Source organism: Tarenaya hassleriana, unplaced genomic scaffold (genome assembly GCF_000463585.1).
Source record: "Tarenaya hassleriana unplaced genomic scaffold, ASM46358v1 Cleome1, whole genome shotgun sequence".
Lineage (NCBI taxonomy): Eukaryota > Viridiplantae > Streptophyta > Magnoliopsida > Brassicales > Cleomaceae > Tarenaya > Tarenaya hassleriana.
The window spans coordinates 2683412-2699376 of NW_010960187.1; the positions used below are offsets into that span (position 1 = coordinate 2683412).

The window sequence follows — 15965 nt, forward strand, 5'->3', positions numbered from 1 at the left end:
CTTAAAAATAAATTAAATTGATAATATTTATATTTTAAATTTATTATTTAATTATTATAAATTTAGTAAATAATTTTTATCAAATGATACGAAAAATTTAATTAAAACTATTATAAAAAATTATTTTTAAATAATATTTTTTTTTAACAATTTATATCAAAACGCAACCGCAACCGTAATGAACCATTCACTTCTAACTGCACCCACCCGCAATCGCTACCAACAACAACTTCTCAACCAGTCAGTACTAATCATTTATAATCGCTATCAAACGTTCTGAAAACGCTGCCACCCGCAACCGCAACTGTTGCGGTACAACCAGTCGAATCCTTGATAGAATAAAAAGAAAAAAAGAAAATGAAAAAAAGAGAGGGAATTAAATAATTAAGACGGATGATGGTAATTAGACAAACATTTATTAATTTCAACGAATTAGCAAAGAACGAGTGATGATTCATGATGCTAAGTGATGACTTTTAATACATTCCGAAGTGGTGGTCGCTTTCTTTGCTTTGTTGACAATTGAATTAAAATTAAATGTTTCAAAACTAATCTTACAAAATAATTATACTTTGACGCCTAATTTGGATATCAAATACCATATAATCATATAATTAAAATTGCTTGATAAAAATGGAATATTTTAGTCAAAACAAATCTAGTAGATGAATTGTTTAGATTAAATTATGAATATGATATATTAACTAGATAATTTCGATTCGGATTATAAAAGTAAAATCAAAACTAATTGAAACGTATACTAATCGAAACTTGTTTTAAAACTAATTGGATGTTACTTTTTGTCACGATTTGAATTTAAACTAAGTGACAAAGTTAAAAAATACAAAATTGGTAAACAAGTCTAAAGGGAATATAAATTAATTAGAATCTAAATAAATATATTATATTTTAAAATAAAAAACTGAATTTGAAAATCAACCACAATGAAAGGGAAAATGCGAAATTTTGATATCATTATGATGTACAGTAAATTAGTAAAAAAAATAGAAAACGCTAGATAATTTAAATGTTTATGCTTCAACTTTTATAAATTTATTGTCACAGTTTTTCTTCTTGTTTTAAAGGGAATTTAATGCAAATTATATGTTTTATAACACGGAAAAAGTCCTTGATACAGTTGGACTGTCTCCTTAGACAAGGCCACTTTTCTTTTCTTTTCTTTTCTTTTTTAAATATTACAAAATTAATAAGGCAAATCTCATCATTACAATTCGGAAAATAGAAGAACATTGGTTGAAAAATTGTAATAAAAATTTCCACTGAATTTAATTTACTGTTGGCATTGTCTTTAAATCACAACATTGGTTGAAAAATTGGAATAAAAATAGTCTTACCATAGTGAATATTTAATGATGGGATGAGTAATTTTTTGCTGCCATCATTATTTATTATTGTATATATGTAACAAATTGACCTCGTCTTGCCTCCAAAAATTAAATTCATTTTTTTATTGGAAAAATTATCAAATGGTGGTAGTTATGCCTAATAAAGATTAAAAGTATTTGTAATAATATAATTAGGTTGCTAATGAACACTATGATTTACCTTAAAAATGATAAACGTTAATGTGCTATTAGTTTGTTAAACTTTATTTATTAACGAATTAACACGATGCAACAATTTTTCTTTTTATACAAAAAATTTGGTGCAAATAATCGAATGTCAGAACTTATAAAACAAATAACACAAAATGTATCACATGACCGCTTCGAAAACTATACGACATCATTGACCTTATATCAATTGCTTGGTCAACATTTAGATAATATTAAATCGTTTTTAGTACAACAATTTATGATATTATTCTAATAATATTTATTAGAACTATTTGTTAAATTTTGTTAGCTACATTTTTTAAATCATGGAACTAAGAAAAAACATATCATTATGTATTAATAAATTCAGCTCTAAGTGTTATATTAGATTTCATGATTCTGAAGAACGTTGCAATCCAATAAATGAACGTAATATTACGACTTAAATCTATCAACTCAGATAAAAAAAAAACCATTCCATACATTTCAAATTTTTTGTCTTTTTAGATTTTATCACAGTTTTAATTTTTTTTAAAAAAAATGGTATATACCCTTATTAAATCATATTTTTATTAATGATCTATTGAAATGAGATGTTTTTAAATAGAGGTAAAGTTGAAAGGTTCTCACTAAAAAATTGTAAAATATAAAACGATATGTATTTATTAGCAACAGAAGATTTTTAAAACTATATATATTTAGAAACGGAGGGAGTATTAATTCTCCACAGAACTAAAAAACAATTAATAAACCTAATGAAAAAAATTAAATCCAGACAGAATTGCAAAGAATTAACTCAATTTTATTTCAATTTGTTGTCGGATATTTAAAAAAAAATATAGCCAAAACCAAATTCTATTTAAAGCAAATATAATATTTGCTAACCAATTTGAATTCAAATTAACTGATTAGTTGAGATTTATTCTATATCTAATTAATTACTTTAAATTTAACTCGATTGATTTTCGAAAAAACTATTTGATCAGATCTAAAAATTATCAATTCGGAAACCAAACTGAATCAAAACTATCAACTATGTGGTGGGTTTTTTATAAAACTTCTGTGGTATTTGTTTTTTTGGTTCTATTTCTTGGCCACGTATGCATATAAATAGTCAGAGCCCAAGGCATGCAATAAAAACTAATTATTTATTAGCTGGCACAATTTTGTTTGAATTGATTACAAAATTATTTAATTTTCCCGAGAAAAAGAAAAAAGAAAAAAAATTAAAAAAAGACAGCAAAAGTTGTTAAGAAAATCTAGCTAAGGCCGACCACAAAATCTGAGGTACAGAGCAGAGATACACCTTCTCTCTCTCTCTCTCTCTATATATATATATATATGAGGTCGAATTCAGTGTATTGTATATTTTGTTGTCTCTGAATTAGATGAGAAAATAAACATAATTCCCATCTTGAATGTTGTTTATAACAAATTATATTATTTTATATTTTTAAAAAATCATTTAAAAAAAATACCATCTTAATTTGAAATAAAACAGAATTATAGAAAAATGGGTTCGTATGATTTACTCATAAAAGATAATATATCAAATTTATCTGTAGTTAACCGCGTTGTTTTCCCCGATTTCATAGATAACCTATTATTAACATTTTTAATTTTAAATATTATGACTGACACGTGGCAAGAGGTAAAGAGGGAGATGAAAGTGACGTGGAGGAATCTCGAGAGATCACGCGTAGAGTGAGAGAGAGAGAGAGAAAGAGAGATTTGGTAGAAGGCGCATGGCTTTCGAGCACGCCTCTGTCCACTCCAATCTGTTTGAATCCGACAACCTCTCTCTCTCTCATATTTTCTTTTAATAAAATTTTATGTTTATTAATTAATCCCATTAATTAACGTGCCTAATTTCAAGCAAGAGGTAAGACTACTTCCTCTCCTTCTCATTATCTCTTAAAATAAATAGCAATCTTATTATTAAAATAAATGAAGTCAACCTTCAAAGGCTTCACACCCTTCCATGAGTTGACTCTTCTTCTCACCATTTGGGCCTACCACATTTTTTTACACCTACCATTCCTAGGTTAAATTTAATTTTACTCCATATATATATATATATATAAATATATTATAGATTGTATTTTCTATAAATGTGAAATCGTCGCATTTTAAAAAAATATATAATAATACTCAAGCAAAAAGACGTGCCAATATTCCCAGTTTAGGGATACGTTAGCAGAAAAAAAACTTGATTTGTTGAAATACGATTTCTTGAAAACTACGTTAGAAAAAAATTATTACGTAAATAAAATTATAATATATGCTTAACCAAAAAAAATATTATATGGATTGAGATATTTGTTTTACATCCCGCGTATATGAATGAAACAGAGAAAAGGGGTACATAAAATAGCAACAAAAGATGCGAGGGCACCGTATTAATAAAATATGGGCCTTTACTGGGCCGACTTTACACAAATAAATTTCTGTTCGGCCCAACAATTGCTACGAGCGGATTTTGCTCGACGCATTTATGACTAGAAAGTAGTCATGGTTCGGTTCGGGTGGGCATTTTCGAATTTTGTTTGGTAAGGTTACATAATTTTTTTTATTTGAGTTTTGGTTTTGAAAAATTATATTTTTTATTTATTGACATTCGACTTGGTTGTTTTTTTAGGGTTAATTTTATTGATAAAATATTTATTTTAAAAATATTTTTGATTTTATTTGGTTTTATTATATTATTAAAAAGTAATATCCGAAAAACTATATTTTATAAAAAATCGTTTGATTAATAATAATAATAATAATTCCGTGATCGTGCATGAAAGTGGAGTCTGTAGAGTATGTGTCATGTAGCAGGCAACACTTTGCAAACTATAGAATCTTTTGTTAATTAATCAAATACGTTGTATTTTATTTTCAGAAATATAAATCTTTTGTTTGGTTTGTAACTGACCGTACGAATCAAGCAACGTTCATTAAATTAAATATCTAATTTTTGGACTCTACGGCTTGTTTTGATGCAAGAAATGGAATGCCAATTTGATGATGCATTGGAAATTGCATTAGAATTATTAATTTATTTCAAATAATTATAATTGATTATCGTTGTATTTGAAGAAACCTCTGAGAGGGTTTGGGGTGATGTTCATGCTGCAATACGGTCGGGTCGGGCCAACGGTTTCTAGAACAATATTTGGAATTTTTTAAAAAAGATTATTACAGGCAATACATATTTTATTACCGATTTAGATAATAAACATATCGAAGTTATTTACACTGAATATAATATAAATAATTTTATATTAAAAAATAAACAACAAAGCCGAATCGAAGCATCAAAACGTCGTCCTTGTGCGCTTTTTCTCCACACACCCTTTACATCTTCGTCATTTGCAATTGAGTCCCGCAAAATCTTCAACATTTCATTTCTCTCCCCTAATTTTAAAAGTTTAAACTTCGGTCCTCGCGTTTCTCATATTCTTGGGTTTTGTCAAAACAGAGAGACCTCACGGGGCAACCTACGTTTCACGAGAGGGAGGGACGAGTCATCGCTTTTGAAGCTCAAGCAAGAGGCTTCAAGAACTCCGTTGGGGCTCTGTGGAGCAGATTGGAGTGGCGGAAAAGCCGTCAATCCATGGTCTTGGATCAATTCTTTGCATTTCAACACCCTTTCCTGAAAGATCGAAGCACACACAGACGGAACATCAGCAACAAAAACGAAGAACACGATGAAAAACCCCGATCTTTTCCCGAGGGTTTTGACCGATTTGGATTGAAATCGAGGTTATTACATGTGCCCTCATCAATTCATGGCAAGATCGTGAGATTGGACCAATAAAGATGGGTTTTGTTTTTACTCTCTTCACCTTTGAAACATATGGAGATAGAGCAGAGAGTGCCATTTCACTGTCGAAGGCATTGTGAATTTCCTCTGCAGAAGAAATCACAACAGTGGCTGCAATCTCAGAAGGCTTGAACTCCAATAAGTCAATCCCTGCATTTATTCAACACACCCACCAAAAAAAACCTTGAGCACATTAAGCCCATCCCTCGTACCAATCATCATCCTCCCTCATTCAATTCTCTGATTGCTACATCTATCTGTATCCCTTGTAAAAGAGCAGGTTCTAATTCCATTACCAACCTTTCAGTGTGCTCGATATGAGTTGAATGGATCTCAAGATTGCGAGTCTTTGGAGAGATTGGTCGATATTGATCTTGGAATGGAAATGATCCAAGAACGAAAATGGTGTCACTGCTTGCATTCTCCACTTCAGTGTGCTGAGCACAAGAAGCTCCATTCTCTGTATGGTTCTTGCCTCAAACACAAACTTGGACTCACCCACCTGTTCATATTTCAACACCCTTTTTACCGAAAATACTATTCGAAATGAGAAGTCTTTAATCATGGGCATTGTTAATGGAGGCCAAACCTGTAGATCTAGAGAGACAGGAACCTCAGTCTCCTCCATTTTAGCAGCAAGGGACAAACATGCCACAGCCAACAATTGCATCATCCAGGCTTTTCCCTTCTGTTTCATCACATTTTCAATTAAGATAACAATCAAATTCACTGGCAAAAAGGGAAAAAAACTGAGACTTTATCTAATCCTCTGATGGAACTGGATGGAAACTTACAGGCAATTCATAGGAGGACAAGAATCTGTCCATGTAGTTTATTGACAAATATGAACAGAGGGGTCCAAAGCCAAAATGGGCATGAACCTGAGTTAATGAGGATGAACATCATTAGTGTTAATCATTGGTTAATCATCCTAATTAACTAAAAGCGGCAGTAATCAACACCCATTTAAGCCACTGTTCTTACTACAGAACCAGAACATACACTCACCTTGCAAATCCAATCAATGGCTTCGGCTCTAGCAACCAAATCAAGATCGCCATTTCGAAGTCTGTTCATGTAATCATCTTTCGGTAAATGCTCAGATTCCTTAGAAATCAACGAAGATAGACCTTCCTCGCTCTCCGGCGGCGCAACGACGACTCCGGCGCCGCCGTAAGAGTTCCGGCCATGATGATAATCGGTTCGATCATTCCTGAGGAAGCTTGTGGTCTCGTAGCAATCATTATCGTCGAATACACTGTCGTCTTCGGTACAAAGAAGGCTCGACACGACAGCGTAGTCAAAACCCGGCGCCATCGATGAAAACTTCGATCGCCCACGGAAAAAGAATCGACTTTTTTCCCGACCAAAAAGCGAAAAACCAGATTTTTTTGGAGAAAAAACGATGAAGCCGAAAGTGGGTTCGTGTGTATTCACTCTCGGTATCTAAAGATTTGCAGCAAAAAGGATCGAGAAAAACAAACAAAAAAAACCAGTCTCTCTCTCTCTCTCTCTCTCTCTCTCTCTCTCTCTCTCGCTCGCTCGCTCGCTGACAGAGAGGCCTGAGAGAGACTGAGGAACAAAGAAGAGGGTCTTATGGAGGAGAACCGATGCCTCTTTTTAGGGTAAAAGGCGCAGAGATAGAGAGGGGAGGGGGGACGACGACGACGATTCGATGTGGAAAGAGAGTATATTGGCGTTGTTTCGAAAATGGAAGGCAATTACACGAAAATTACATATAAACATAAAAATATAACATCATATCTACGTTTTTTTTACAAAATTATTCAAATAAATAAGCGAATACAAATAACATTCTACAAATTTATGAAGTCATAATTTTAAATAATAAATAATTTTTTATATTTTTGAGATTTTCACATATATCATTTAATAATATATTTAACGAAAAACTTAAAAAAATTATATATGTTTTCATTAAAATCATGTAGCAATTAGAAACTCTAAAAATTAAAATTTATATCTTTTAATTATGAATTTATAAGATATTAGATATATTTGTTTAAGAATTTACAGTATTATTGGATATTGACTTTCACCTTCAAAGAACCTATTTAGCACTAGATTTTATCTTTATGTCTGAAACTAAATATTGCTTTAAAAAAAGTTGGTCGATGTTAAATATCATCAAAATAAATTATGAACAATTTAATCTCCACAAAAATGTAACGAGCTTTCTTGAATCCGTATTGCCAAAATCAATCTTTTGTGGTTAAATCGTTATATTCTAAAAGTAGGGGTCAAATTGAAAATGGGAAAAAGTAAAATGACGTGTCTGTTGGATCAGAAAACGACAAAAGGGGTCGAAATGTGAAAACACAAAGAAGAAAGGGAAGGTGTGTGAAAGTGACCAATGGATACTTCTCTGTCTTTTTCTTCCCAGGGTGACACGTGTCCCTTTATAATACAAATATCACTTGATATATTGATAAATCATTTTACCTTGAAAAATATGTCAGAAATCAGGAAAAAAAAAACAAACTAAACTACTACTGTCCGAAGTGGCAGAGTTATGACGAACAATAAATTTATGGATTTTATATTTAAATAGAAAGACAATCCGAATAAAATCAGATCTTAGATGCCAAACTTAAACGCTTGGAAAGAAAAATATTCATCCATTTTGCAATAAAATACGTTCAATTCCTGATTTAATTTTCAAATTTTAGCAATATTGGCCAAGAAATAAATTTTCGCCTTCATTGGAAATACTCGAAAAGAATTTTTATACATTCTCAATGTTGGTTATAATGAAATTAAATAGCTTTTGTACTGTTCTATATCTAATCAATTTATGATAGATTATAATAAATGATCACATCTTATAAATTCATTTTTATAAATTCGAAAATCTTGAAATTCATAGATTCGATAACGATTTTTTTATAATTAAAAATAAATATAAATATTTGATTTTGAATTGTAAATATAAAAGTAAACCACATATCCAAATAATTTAGATTATAATTCGATTTAGCGGTTATTTAGAGGAACCAAGCAAAGTTGAAATTTCAAATGGCAGCATGTGCACTGCCAAGTGATTTGGGAAACTTTACTTTCGGTAAATTGTCATCATTTACGTTGGTAATGGTGTGAGAATATATTTCAATATATATATATATATATTATGTGTGTGTGTGTTTACCTCAACTATATATATATATATATATATGAATAAAACATATAATGGATGTGTCTTTTATTTTTGCTTCGATTTTTATAAACGTTGTTAGATGCCCCTCGACAAGGTACTTTATAAATATCAATTATCATTATCTGATTATTTATTCTTTAATTTATGTGTGTATATATATATATATTATTTTTTGTCTTTTTTGGTACTTTGAGATCTAGAAATTCTAAATGTTTCCACGTCGCGTCACACAGCATTCCAAAATCAGGGGTCATGTGCAGAAATATGAAATTGATAAATGTTCAACTTCTCTATAATACGTGTTTTATATAATACCAACCTTATATATGAAATATGGTATACTAAAATCGGATGTATATTTGCGTTCCAACAATATAATAGAATCAATTAAACTTAATAACCCATAATTTAATTTAATCAAAAGTGTCGAAGAACATAACCTATAAGCAAGTGTTTATTTCGAAATTAAATAACTTTTTAATAAAAATTAAATCTTTGTATATTTAAATTTAATAATAATATTAAAATTAAATAATGATGTTTTTGTTAAATCTAAAAAAATAAATTTGAAAAATAACTGAATCAAAATACAATTGAATATATAATATCACCCACATAATAAATATAACCCACGATGAATTAACAAGAAGTAAGCTTTACACCACTTTTTTCACTTTAGTGATAAATTTGTTATGAACAACAACTTCCATAAATCTCCATGCTAAATGCATTCAAACAATATTGCTTCCGATTTTGAAAAAATATCGATATTCAATTTTATGTGAGATTTTTGTTCTATTTGTAGTTTTTTTTTTGTTGGGATTTAGAAATTCATCTTCAGTTTTAATTAAAAACAGTCTATATATATTTTTAACTTTCATTTGATTTAATTTTTAATTATTCTGTATATTCAATTTGAAATTGATTCATTTTATTTTATTCAATTTGAAATTGATTTTACACCCAAAAAAAAAATGAAATTGACCATTCCAAGTTATAATTCGTGAAAACTTTCGGTCGTGACATAACGTAAAAAAATATTGCGTCGGAATCAAATAATATTGTTACAAAGAGTTGAGAAAACGTGATTCATATAAAAAAGGGTCTCACTTAGGATTCTCTGGAAGCGAGCATTCATTCACGCAGGAACTTGTTCGACCAAAAGAAACACGAAATTCAAATGAAAATAATATTAATTGAAATTACCTTTTTTTTTACAGTTTGACACAAATTCCAACCCCTTTTTACCTCCCTTTTTTTTTACCTTTCAATTTGTAGCTTTTGAATATATATACTTTTTTCTCGTTTGCAATTTTTTTTTTGGCAGTGAGAAGTCAGTGTCTACAAAAAAAAAAAAATTGGGCATATGGGTTCAATTTCGCGTCAGCTCTCTCTGACCAGTCTTGTAAAGACTTTTTAATTTTTATTTTAATTTTAATTATTCTTTCGGCCACTCGAGTTCGGTCCAAAAGAGAAACGGGTCTTAGTTGTTTGAGATCCGAGCTGACCAGGTTGTCATTCACATTTCCTAATATTCTTCCTTTTTGTTTTTACTATAAAACATTGTGTGTATATATAAAATTTTCGTTTTAGTCTCAAGGGATAATGTCTCTTATTCCATTTTTTTTATCAGCAATAGACATTTCTAGATTCGGGTTATTAATGTTTTTAGATTTATTTTTAAAAACGATCCGATCCAAATTTGATCTCAATTCCAATAATTTGGTTTAAAAATATCCAATTGATTTTTATATTGAATTAGATTTAGGTACAATTATATTTTTTTATTAAATTTGATCTTGCATACCCAAATATCCAACCTAACCCTAATTTTTACATGCAGGCCTTAATTATAAAAACCTTTATAGCAACTTCGAGTCAAATCCATTAACTATAATCATTGTTGCAAAAATCAATTGTGGGATTTCGATTATTCACATAGATTTTGAATATTGGCTAGATTACTTTCGGATTCCATAAATCCATGCTAGCATGATATTTCAATTCGTTTCTTACTATTTGTTGGTTGATCTACATAGTTTTATTGGTTTATTATAGATTTTTTTTATAATATCTAGCAAATCCATTCAAATGGGTGTATATTTTTTTTTCTAAATATCCAACTTGAGATGTCACACTTGAGTAAATTTTCTATTTCAAATTTACCGTGCCATCTACGGAGACATATATTATATTTATATGCTATATCGATTTCAATATAATCACTATATTAATATCAGAATCCCGGTTTAATTAACATATTCCATGTTTGCAAACGAAACATATATATATATATATATATATATATATATATATATATTTGTGTGTGTGTGTGTGTTAATTAATGGGTGTATTTAGTTTAATGTTGTGGGAACCCATGATGAAGCATATGACGAAGTTGATTAGTTCGATACCTGCTCTTTGACTGACTTTCTCACTGCCATTGCATGCATCCTATATATATATATATGCTGCGCATGCTTATATAGATATATTTATGTAAAATAATATCACACACACACACACACACATATATATATATATATACTTATATAGGATTTCGATTATTCACATAGAACCAATTTGATTCCCAATCGTGCTTAACGTTAATTTCGGGCCCTTATAGTCTTTTGTGTGGTCCTCGAATGCTGGGAATGACTATATGTAAATTAAGATACAAAGTTGATGTGTATATATATATACGTATATCATAGTATACAATGTGTCATATGTGTGTATGTTTGTTTATATATATATATATAATATTCCATAAGACTATTTGATCATATTCCTACAAGTAAGTACTATTTGGAAAATCACGGGTTTAAACTATGATAATTGAAAGTTTGAGATTATCCACAATAATTTAAATCGAAATAGCGAATTTTGAATTTTGATATCCTAAAATAGCGAATTGTTACGGTGTTCCAACATGAATTTGAATTCGAACGCAATATCTTGTTCATTTTTCACTTTTTAATCGTGATTCAAATGTTTGGTACGCTTGGCAATTCCATGTCTAAAGTGATAGATGAAATGATAGTATTTGAATAGTTATAATGATATTATATATATACACACACGTAAATTTAATCATATAGATTATTTATATTATTATTTTTCAATATTTCTAAGCATCTCACTTCGTATTAAATAAATCCAAACATGGTCCTTGACAATTTACTACCCCAATAAGATACAGAAACCAATCTGCATTTATAATTTTCATTTTTATAGTCACAAAGTTAAAGACAGAAAGTTTCTCTAATAACGAACCAAAGGCCAAAAAGTACTATCAATTTATAGTATTCTTGCCTATATACATACACCTATATGAGTATACGTATGTATACAACGATAAGATTACAACGATTCACCAGGTAGATCTAGAAATTGAATATTTTAATTTCATATTTTCAAATAATAAAATTACAATGGTTGTCGGACTAAAAACTAGATGCGTGGACAAATTTATAAAACCATATGTCTAGAAATTCTAAAAATCAATGGATCGTGGGTCATTACAAAAATTGTATGATCGACATTCAATTCAAAAACTTATCTAACCCGTCTTTGAGGGGAAAAAAGAGTCGGTATTTAGCCACTTTTATTATATATATATATATATATAATATTAATATTAAGGAAAATGATTAGTACTATTTTTAGATCTCCTTTCATAATTCAAGGACTAGTAAAACAAGTCGTCGGAACAAATTCATTACTCACCACATCTTTGATTTTTTTTTTAATCATTGTTTTTTTTTTGTGAGCGTTAATTAATTCGACGATGCATATAAGCTTGTATAATATAATATATGTGTGTAGAATATCGTGCATGGTGTGTGTGTATATATATATATATATATATATCTATGTGTGAGAGAGTGGGCATGTGCAAATTAAAACCTGCGACGCCGTGGCAAGACAGGCAGAGTCAGACATCCAGAACATCCGCCGAATCTCAAGTGTCTTTTGATTACAAATTTTATTTAAATTTTTTGGTCCCAAATGCTCCATTAATTATATAACGACGAATATATACGCACTCGTGAATACTACAGCTACACTCGATCCACATCATCCATGAGGACATTTGATATCCCGGGAACCCAAAATGCATCCCCGTAGTTTTGTCTTTTTTCACGCACACCCGTGCTATATAAAAATATATGAATATGATACGGTTTTACTTTCACTTCTTGTTATTTTGTATATATATATTTTTTAAGGTTTTTAAAAATGATAATTATTTGATTTATATTTTATTAAAAATGTTTATTTCGAAATCAAACCAAAGTTATTATATTTTTGTGTACATTAAATTGAGTTTTTTAAAAATTATATCTATCTACTGTTTGTTATTTGATTTAGAAATTAAAAATGTTATTTAGAAAATAAATAAATAAAAAGTTGCTTTAGGTGACAAATGGGCCGGGCTTTGAGGACAATTGATATGTTAAAGATGAGACACCGAATATTTATTTGTTGTCCCTTGCTCTTTTTTCCATGCTTATTTGTTTTTCACATGCTTTGGATTAGCGCTAATATTTTTTCGTTTTAATATATAAAATCGATTAGGGCAATTTTTTCCCCTATGCCGATATAGACACGTAATCGCCGCATCGGGGCCGTCCACGTGGCAACACAAAAAAGAAGCCCTACTATTAGTTCGGCCCAAAATGAAATAATATGAGCTTGACCCAGTGAAATATAATAATTTAAATTCCAGATTGGGTCCAAGCCCAATGTACGTCTGACGCCGAGATCAACCGTCAAAACCAGCCAATATATTTATGCCACGTCGACATTTGCCAACGGATTGATAACGAGTTACTGTAAGCTCGAGCGTAGCAGATCACAGAGAAAGCCCATTGAAGCAAAGCGCGGTTCGTGAGGCTTCTTCAACGCATAAACGTTGCAGGTTTATGGGGGGCTTTGTAACATCTCAGTGAGCAAGATTGTTCGATGTTTCTCGGTCTGAATCAATCAGCGCCATCTTCGTCATCGTTAGTTGTCTTTTCCAGGGTTGAAAGCTTGACATCGAAGATCTAGTTCGCTGTTTATTCGATTTAGCGCGATGAATTGTTTTTGGGAATTTGTGGTTTTTGGTGTTTTAGATGGTTGATTCTTGTTGGGTTCTGCAGAAATTTTGCTTATTACCCACTGATTGATTCCTTCTCCAAGAGAACTCGAGCTCAGTGGTGCCGACACCATCCCTGAGGTTTAGGGTTTAGGGCGGATTTGAAATCGCCATTTCATGCGTCTCCGGATTTCGATTCTCAGTAGCCATGTCCGTTCGTTGTCTTCATCATCATTGTCATGGGTGTCTCCTCTCCGGTATGCAGATAAGAAACCTGACCCACCATCCGAATCCTCGAGCTCCTCACTGGAAGCTAGGAGGAAGAACAAGTTCATCACGCATGTAGCCGCCATTAACTTGATCAAGTGCGAGAGAGATCCTGAACGCGCATTGGATGTGTTCAACAAGGTGTCGGAGCAAAAGGGTTTCAACCACAACAACGATACGTATTCTGTTGTTCTGGATAAGCTTGCGAGGTGCAAGAAGTTTCGGGCCGTCGACGCAATTCTTCACCGGATGAAGTATGACACTTGCAAGATTCACGAGGGAGTGTTTCTTAATCTCATGAAGCATTTCTCTAGATTCTCTTTACATGAGAAGGTGGTGGAGATGTTTTACATGATCGAGCCGATTGCCCGTGAAAAGCCTTCTCTCAATGCCATAAGTACTTGTCTCAATCTTCTTGTTGATTCGGGTAAGGTTGATTTGGCTCGGGAAATACTCTTGCACGCCAAACAGCGTCTTAGGTTACAGCCGAATACTTGCATTTTCAATATATTAGTTAAGCACCACTGTAAGAATGGAGATGTTTGTTCTGCTTTCGAAGTTGTCGAGGAGATGAAGAGATCCAGAGTTTCATATCCGAATCTGATTACTTACTCAACCCTAATGGGCGGCCTGTGTGCAGAGAGAAGGTTTAAAGAAGCTATGGAACTGTTTGAGGAGATGATCTCGAAAGAGCAGCTCTTGCCCGATTCCTTGACTTACAACGTTCTGATTAACGGATTCTGCCAAGCAGGGGAAGTTGACAGAGCCAGGAGTATCATAGATTTCATGAAGAACAATGGCTGCAACCCGAACTTGTACAATTACTCGGCTCTGATGAACGGGTTTAGCCGAGAGGGAAGAGTTCAGGAAGCCAAACAAATCTTTGACGAGTTGAAGAACGTTGGTTTGAAACCGGATACAGTATGGTATACCACATTGATGAACTGCTTATGCAGAAACGGTCAAACAGATGAGGCAATAGATCTGCTCAGAGAGATGCAAGAAACCGGGTGTAAACCTGATGCATTAACCTACAATGTCGTACTCCGGGGCTTATCCCGGGAGGAAGGAAGACTAGACGAAGCCCTTGAGATGCTGAAGCAGTTGACGAGTGAGGGAGTTCGTCTGAACAAAGGGAGTTACAGGATCGTACTGAATGCATTGTGCGAAAAGGGCGAGCTGATGAAGGCCGTAGGGTTGATGGGTTTGATGTCGGAAAGAGGGTTTTGGCCTCACCATGCGACATGGAACGAGGTGGTGGTTAGGGTTTGCGAATCCGGGAAGGCGGATATCGGGGTTAGGATTCTGACTGGATTTGTGGAAATGGGTTTCAGACCGGAGCCGGGATCTTGGAGTGTTGTGGTTCAGTCGATGTGCAAAGACAGGAAACTGTTGTCTGTGTTCGAGTTGCTTGATTCCTTAGTTTCTTGAAGAAAAGCCCGTTTAGTTGCGCACCAAACTCATTTGTTGTAAAGGCGACTATTTCAGGTTATGGTATTTTTTTTCCATTTTAGAAAAATATAATTATTTGGTATTTCAGTTTTTATTTACAAAAAATGTTCTATTTTTTTCAGAAAGTCTTAGTTTTTCTACTTTATTTTTATTTTTACAATTAATTTTTTTTTTCACAAATTTCAAATTTATTTTCATTCGATTTTTATATTAAGTTTGTGTTGGATTAGTAATCGGCAGCGTCACTTGCGTTTAGATTCCATTTGATTCCAAGATTCTACGGAATCTGATGGCAGGTGGTAATACAACTAACCTACAGGGGTATTTTCGTCAAATCAGATTCTTTCTGTTCTCATCTGAGCCGTTCGCAACACGAGAGGACAAATCTGATGTTCTTTTGAGTCGTTTCGGTTCATTGGTCCGCTTCTAAAATATCAAATAAAAAAACAAAAAAGAAAAACAAAAAAAAATCTCTCTCTCTCTCTCACTCCGCCTCTCTCTGATTCTCTCTCTCTCGTCAACATCGCTGTCGAAGATGGCGACTCTCTCCGGCCTATTCTCGACTTCTCCGTCTCTGAATCCAGCCAAAACTACCGCCGTTAAATCGGTTTCGGCGGGGGG

At 32.1% G+C, this 15965-nt stretch overlaps 3 protein-coding genes across 4 annotated transcripts in view; 2 read left to right on the top strand and 1 right to left on the bottom strand.

The window, feature by feature from the left end:
- Window positions 1-4739: 4739 nt before the first annotated feature.
- On the bottom strand, window positions 4740-7060 carry LOC104806812 (cyclin-D4-1-like). Its single transcript, XM_010531892.1, has 6 exons — window positions 6376-7060; window positions 6162-6248; window positions 5957-6055; window positions 5668-5869; window positions 5390-5517; window positions 4740-5196 (listed from the first exon to the last, which is right to left on the bottom strand). Exons 1-6 carry the CDS (start codon window positions 6682-6684, stop codon window positions 5014-5016), a joined length of 1008 nt encoding a protein of 335 aa, XP_010530194.1. The 5' UTR covers window positions 6685-7060; the 3' UTR covers window positions 4740-5013.
- Window positions 7061-13418: 6358 nt separating this feature from the next.
- LOC104806823 (pentatricopeptide repeat-containing protein At5g18475) lies at window positions 13419-15411 on the top strand. 2 transcript variants are annotated; one of them, XM_010531911.2, is made up of 2 exons: window positions 13419-14319; window positions 14533-15411. In XM_010531911.2, the coding sequence occupies exons 1-2, from the start codon at window positions 13803-13805 to the stop codon at window positions 15321-15323; spliced, it is 1308 nt and encodes a 435-aa protein (XP_010530213.1). In that variant the 5' UTR covers window positions 13419-13802; the 3' UTR covers window positions 15324-15411. The 2 variants fall into 2 exon arrangements, with proteins under 2 accessions (XP_010530213.1, XP_010530204.1); XM_010531902.2 differs by having other exon boundaries at window positions 13419-15411.
- Window positions 15412-15779: 368 nt separating this feature from the next.
- The window catches only part of LOC104806836 (glucose-6-phosphate isomerase 1, chloroplastic), a 4653-nt gene continuing 4467 nt past the window's right edge, over window positions 15780-15965 (top strand). The window contains exon 1 of the mRNA XM_010531923.1: window positions 15780-15947. Coding sequence (XP_010530225.1) covers window positions 15880-15947 — 68 coding nt within the window. The 5' untranslated portion in view covers window positions 15780-15879. The remainder of the gene's footprint in view (window positions 15948-15965) is intronic.

Bases quoted from the DNA above. Each gene is read 5' to 3' on its own strand.
- LOC104806823 (XM_010531902.2), top strand. From the start codon at position 13,803: ATGCGTCTCCGGATTTCGATTCTCAGTAGCCATGTCCGTTCGTTGTCT.
- LOC104806812 (XM_010531892.1), bottom strand. From the start codon at position 6,684: ATGGCGCCGGGTTTTGACTACGCTGTCGTGTCGAGCCTTCTTTGTACC. The intron at 6,249-6,375 runs GTGAGTGTATGT...TCATTAACTCAG, and splicing joins CCATTGATTGGATTTGCAAG to GTTCATGCCCATTTTGGCTT. The intron at 5,518-5,667 runs GTTGGTAATGGA...GAATAAATGCAG, and splicing joins CATATCGAGCACACTGAAAG to GGATTGACTTATTGGAGTTC.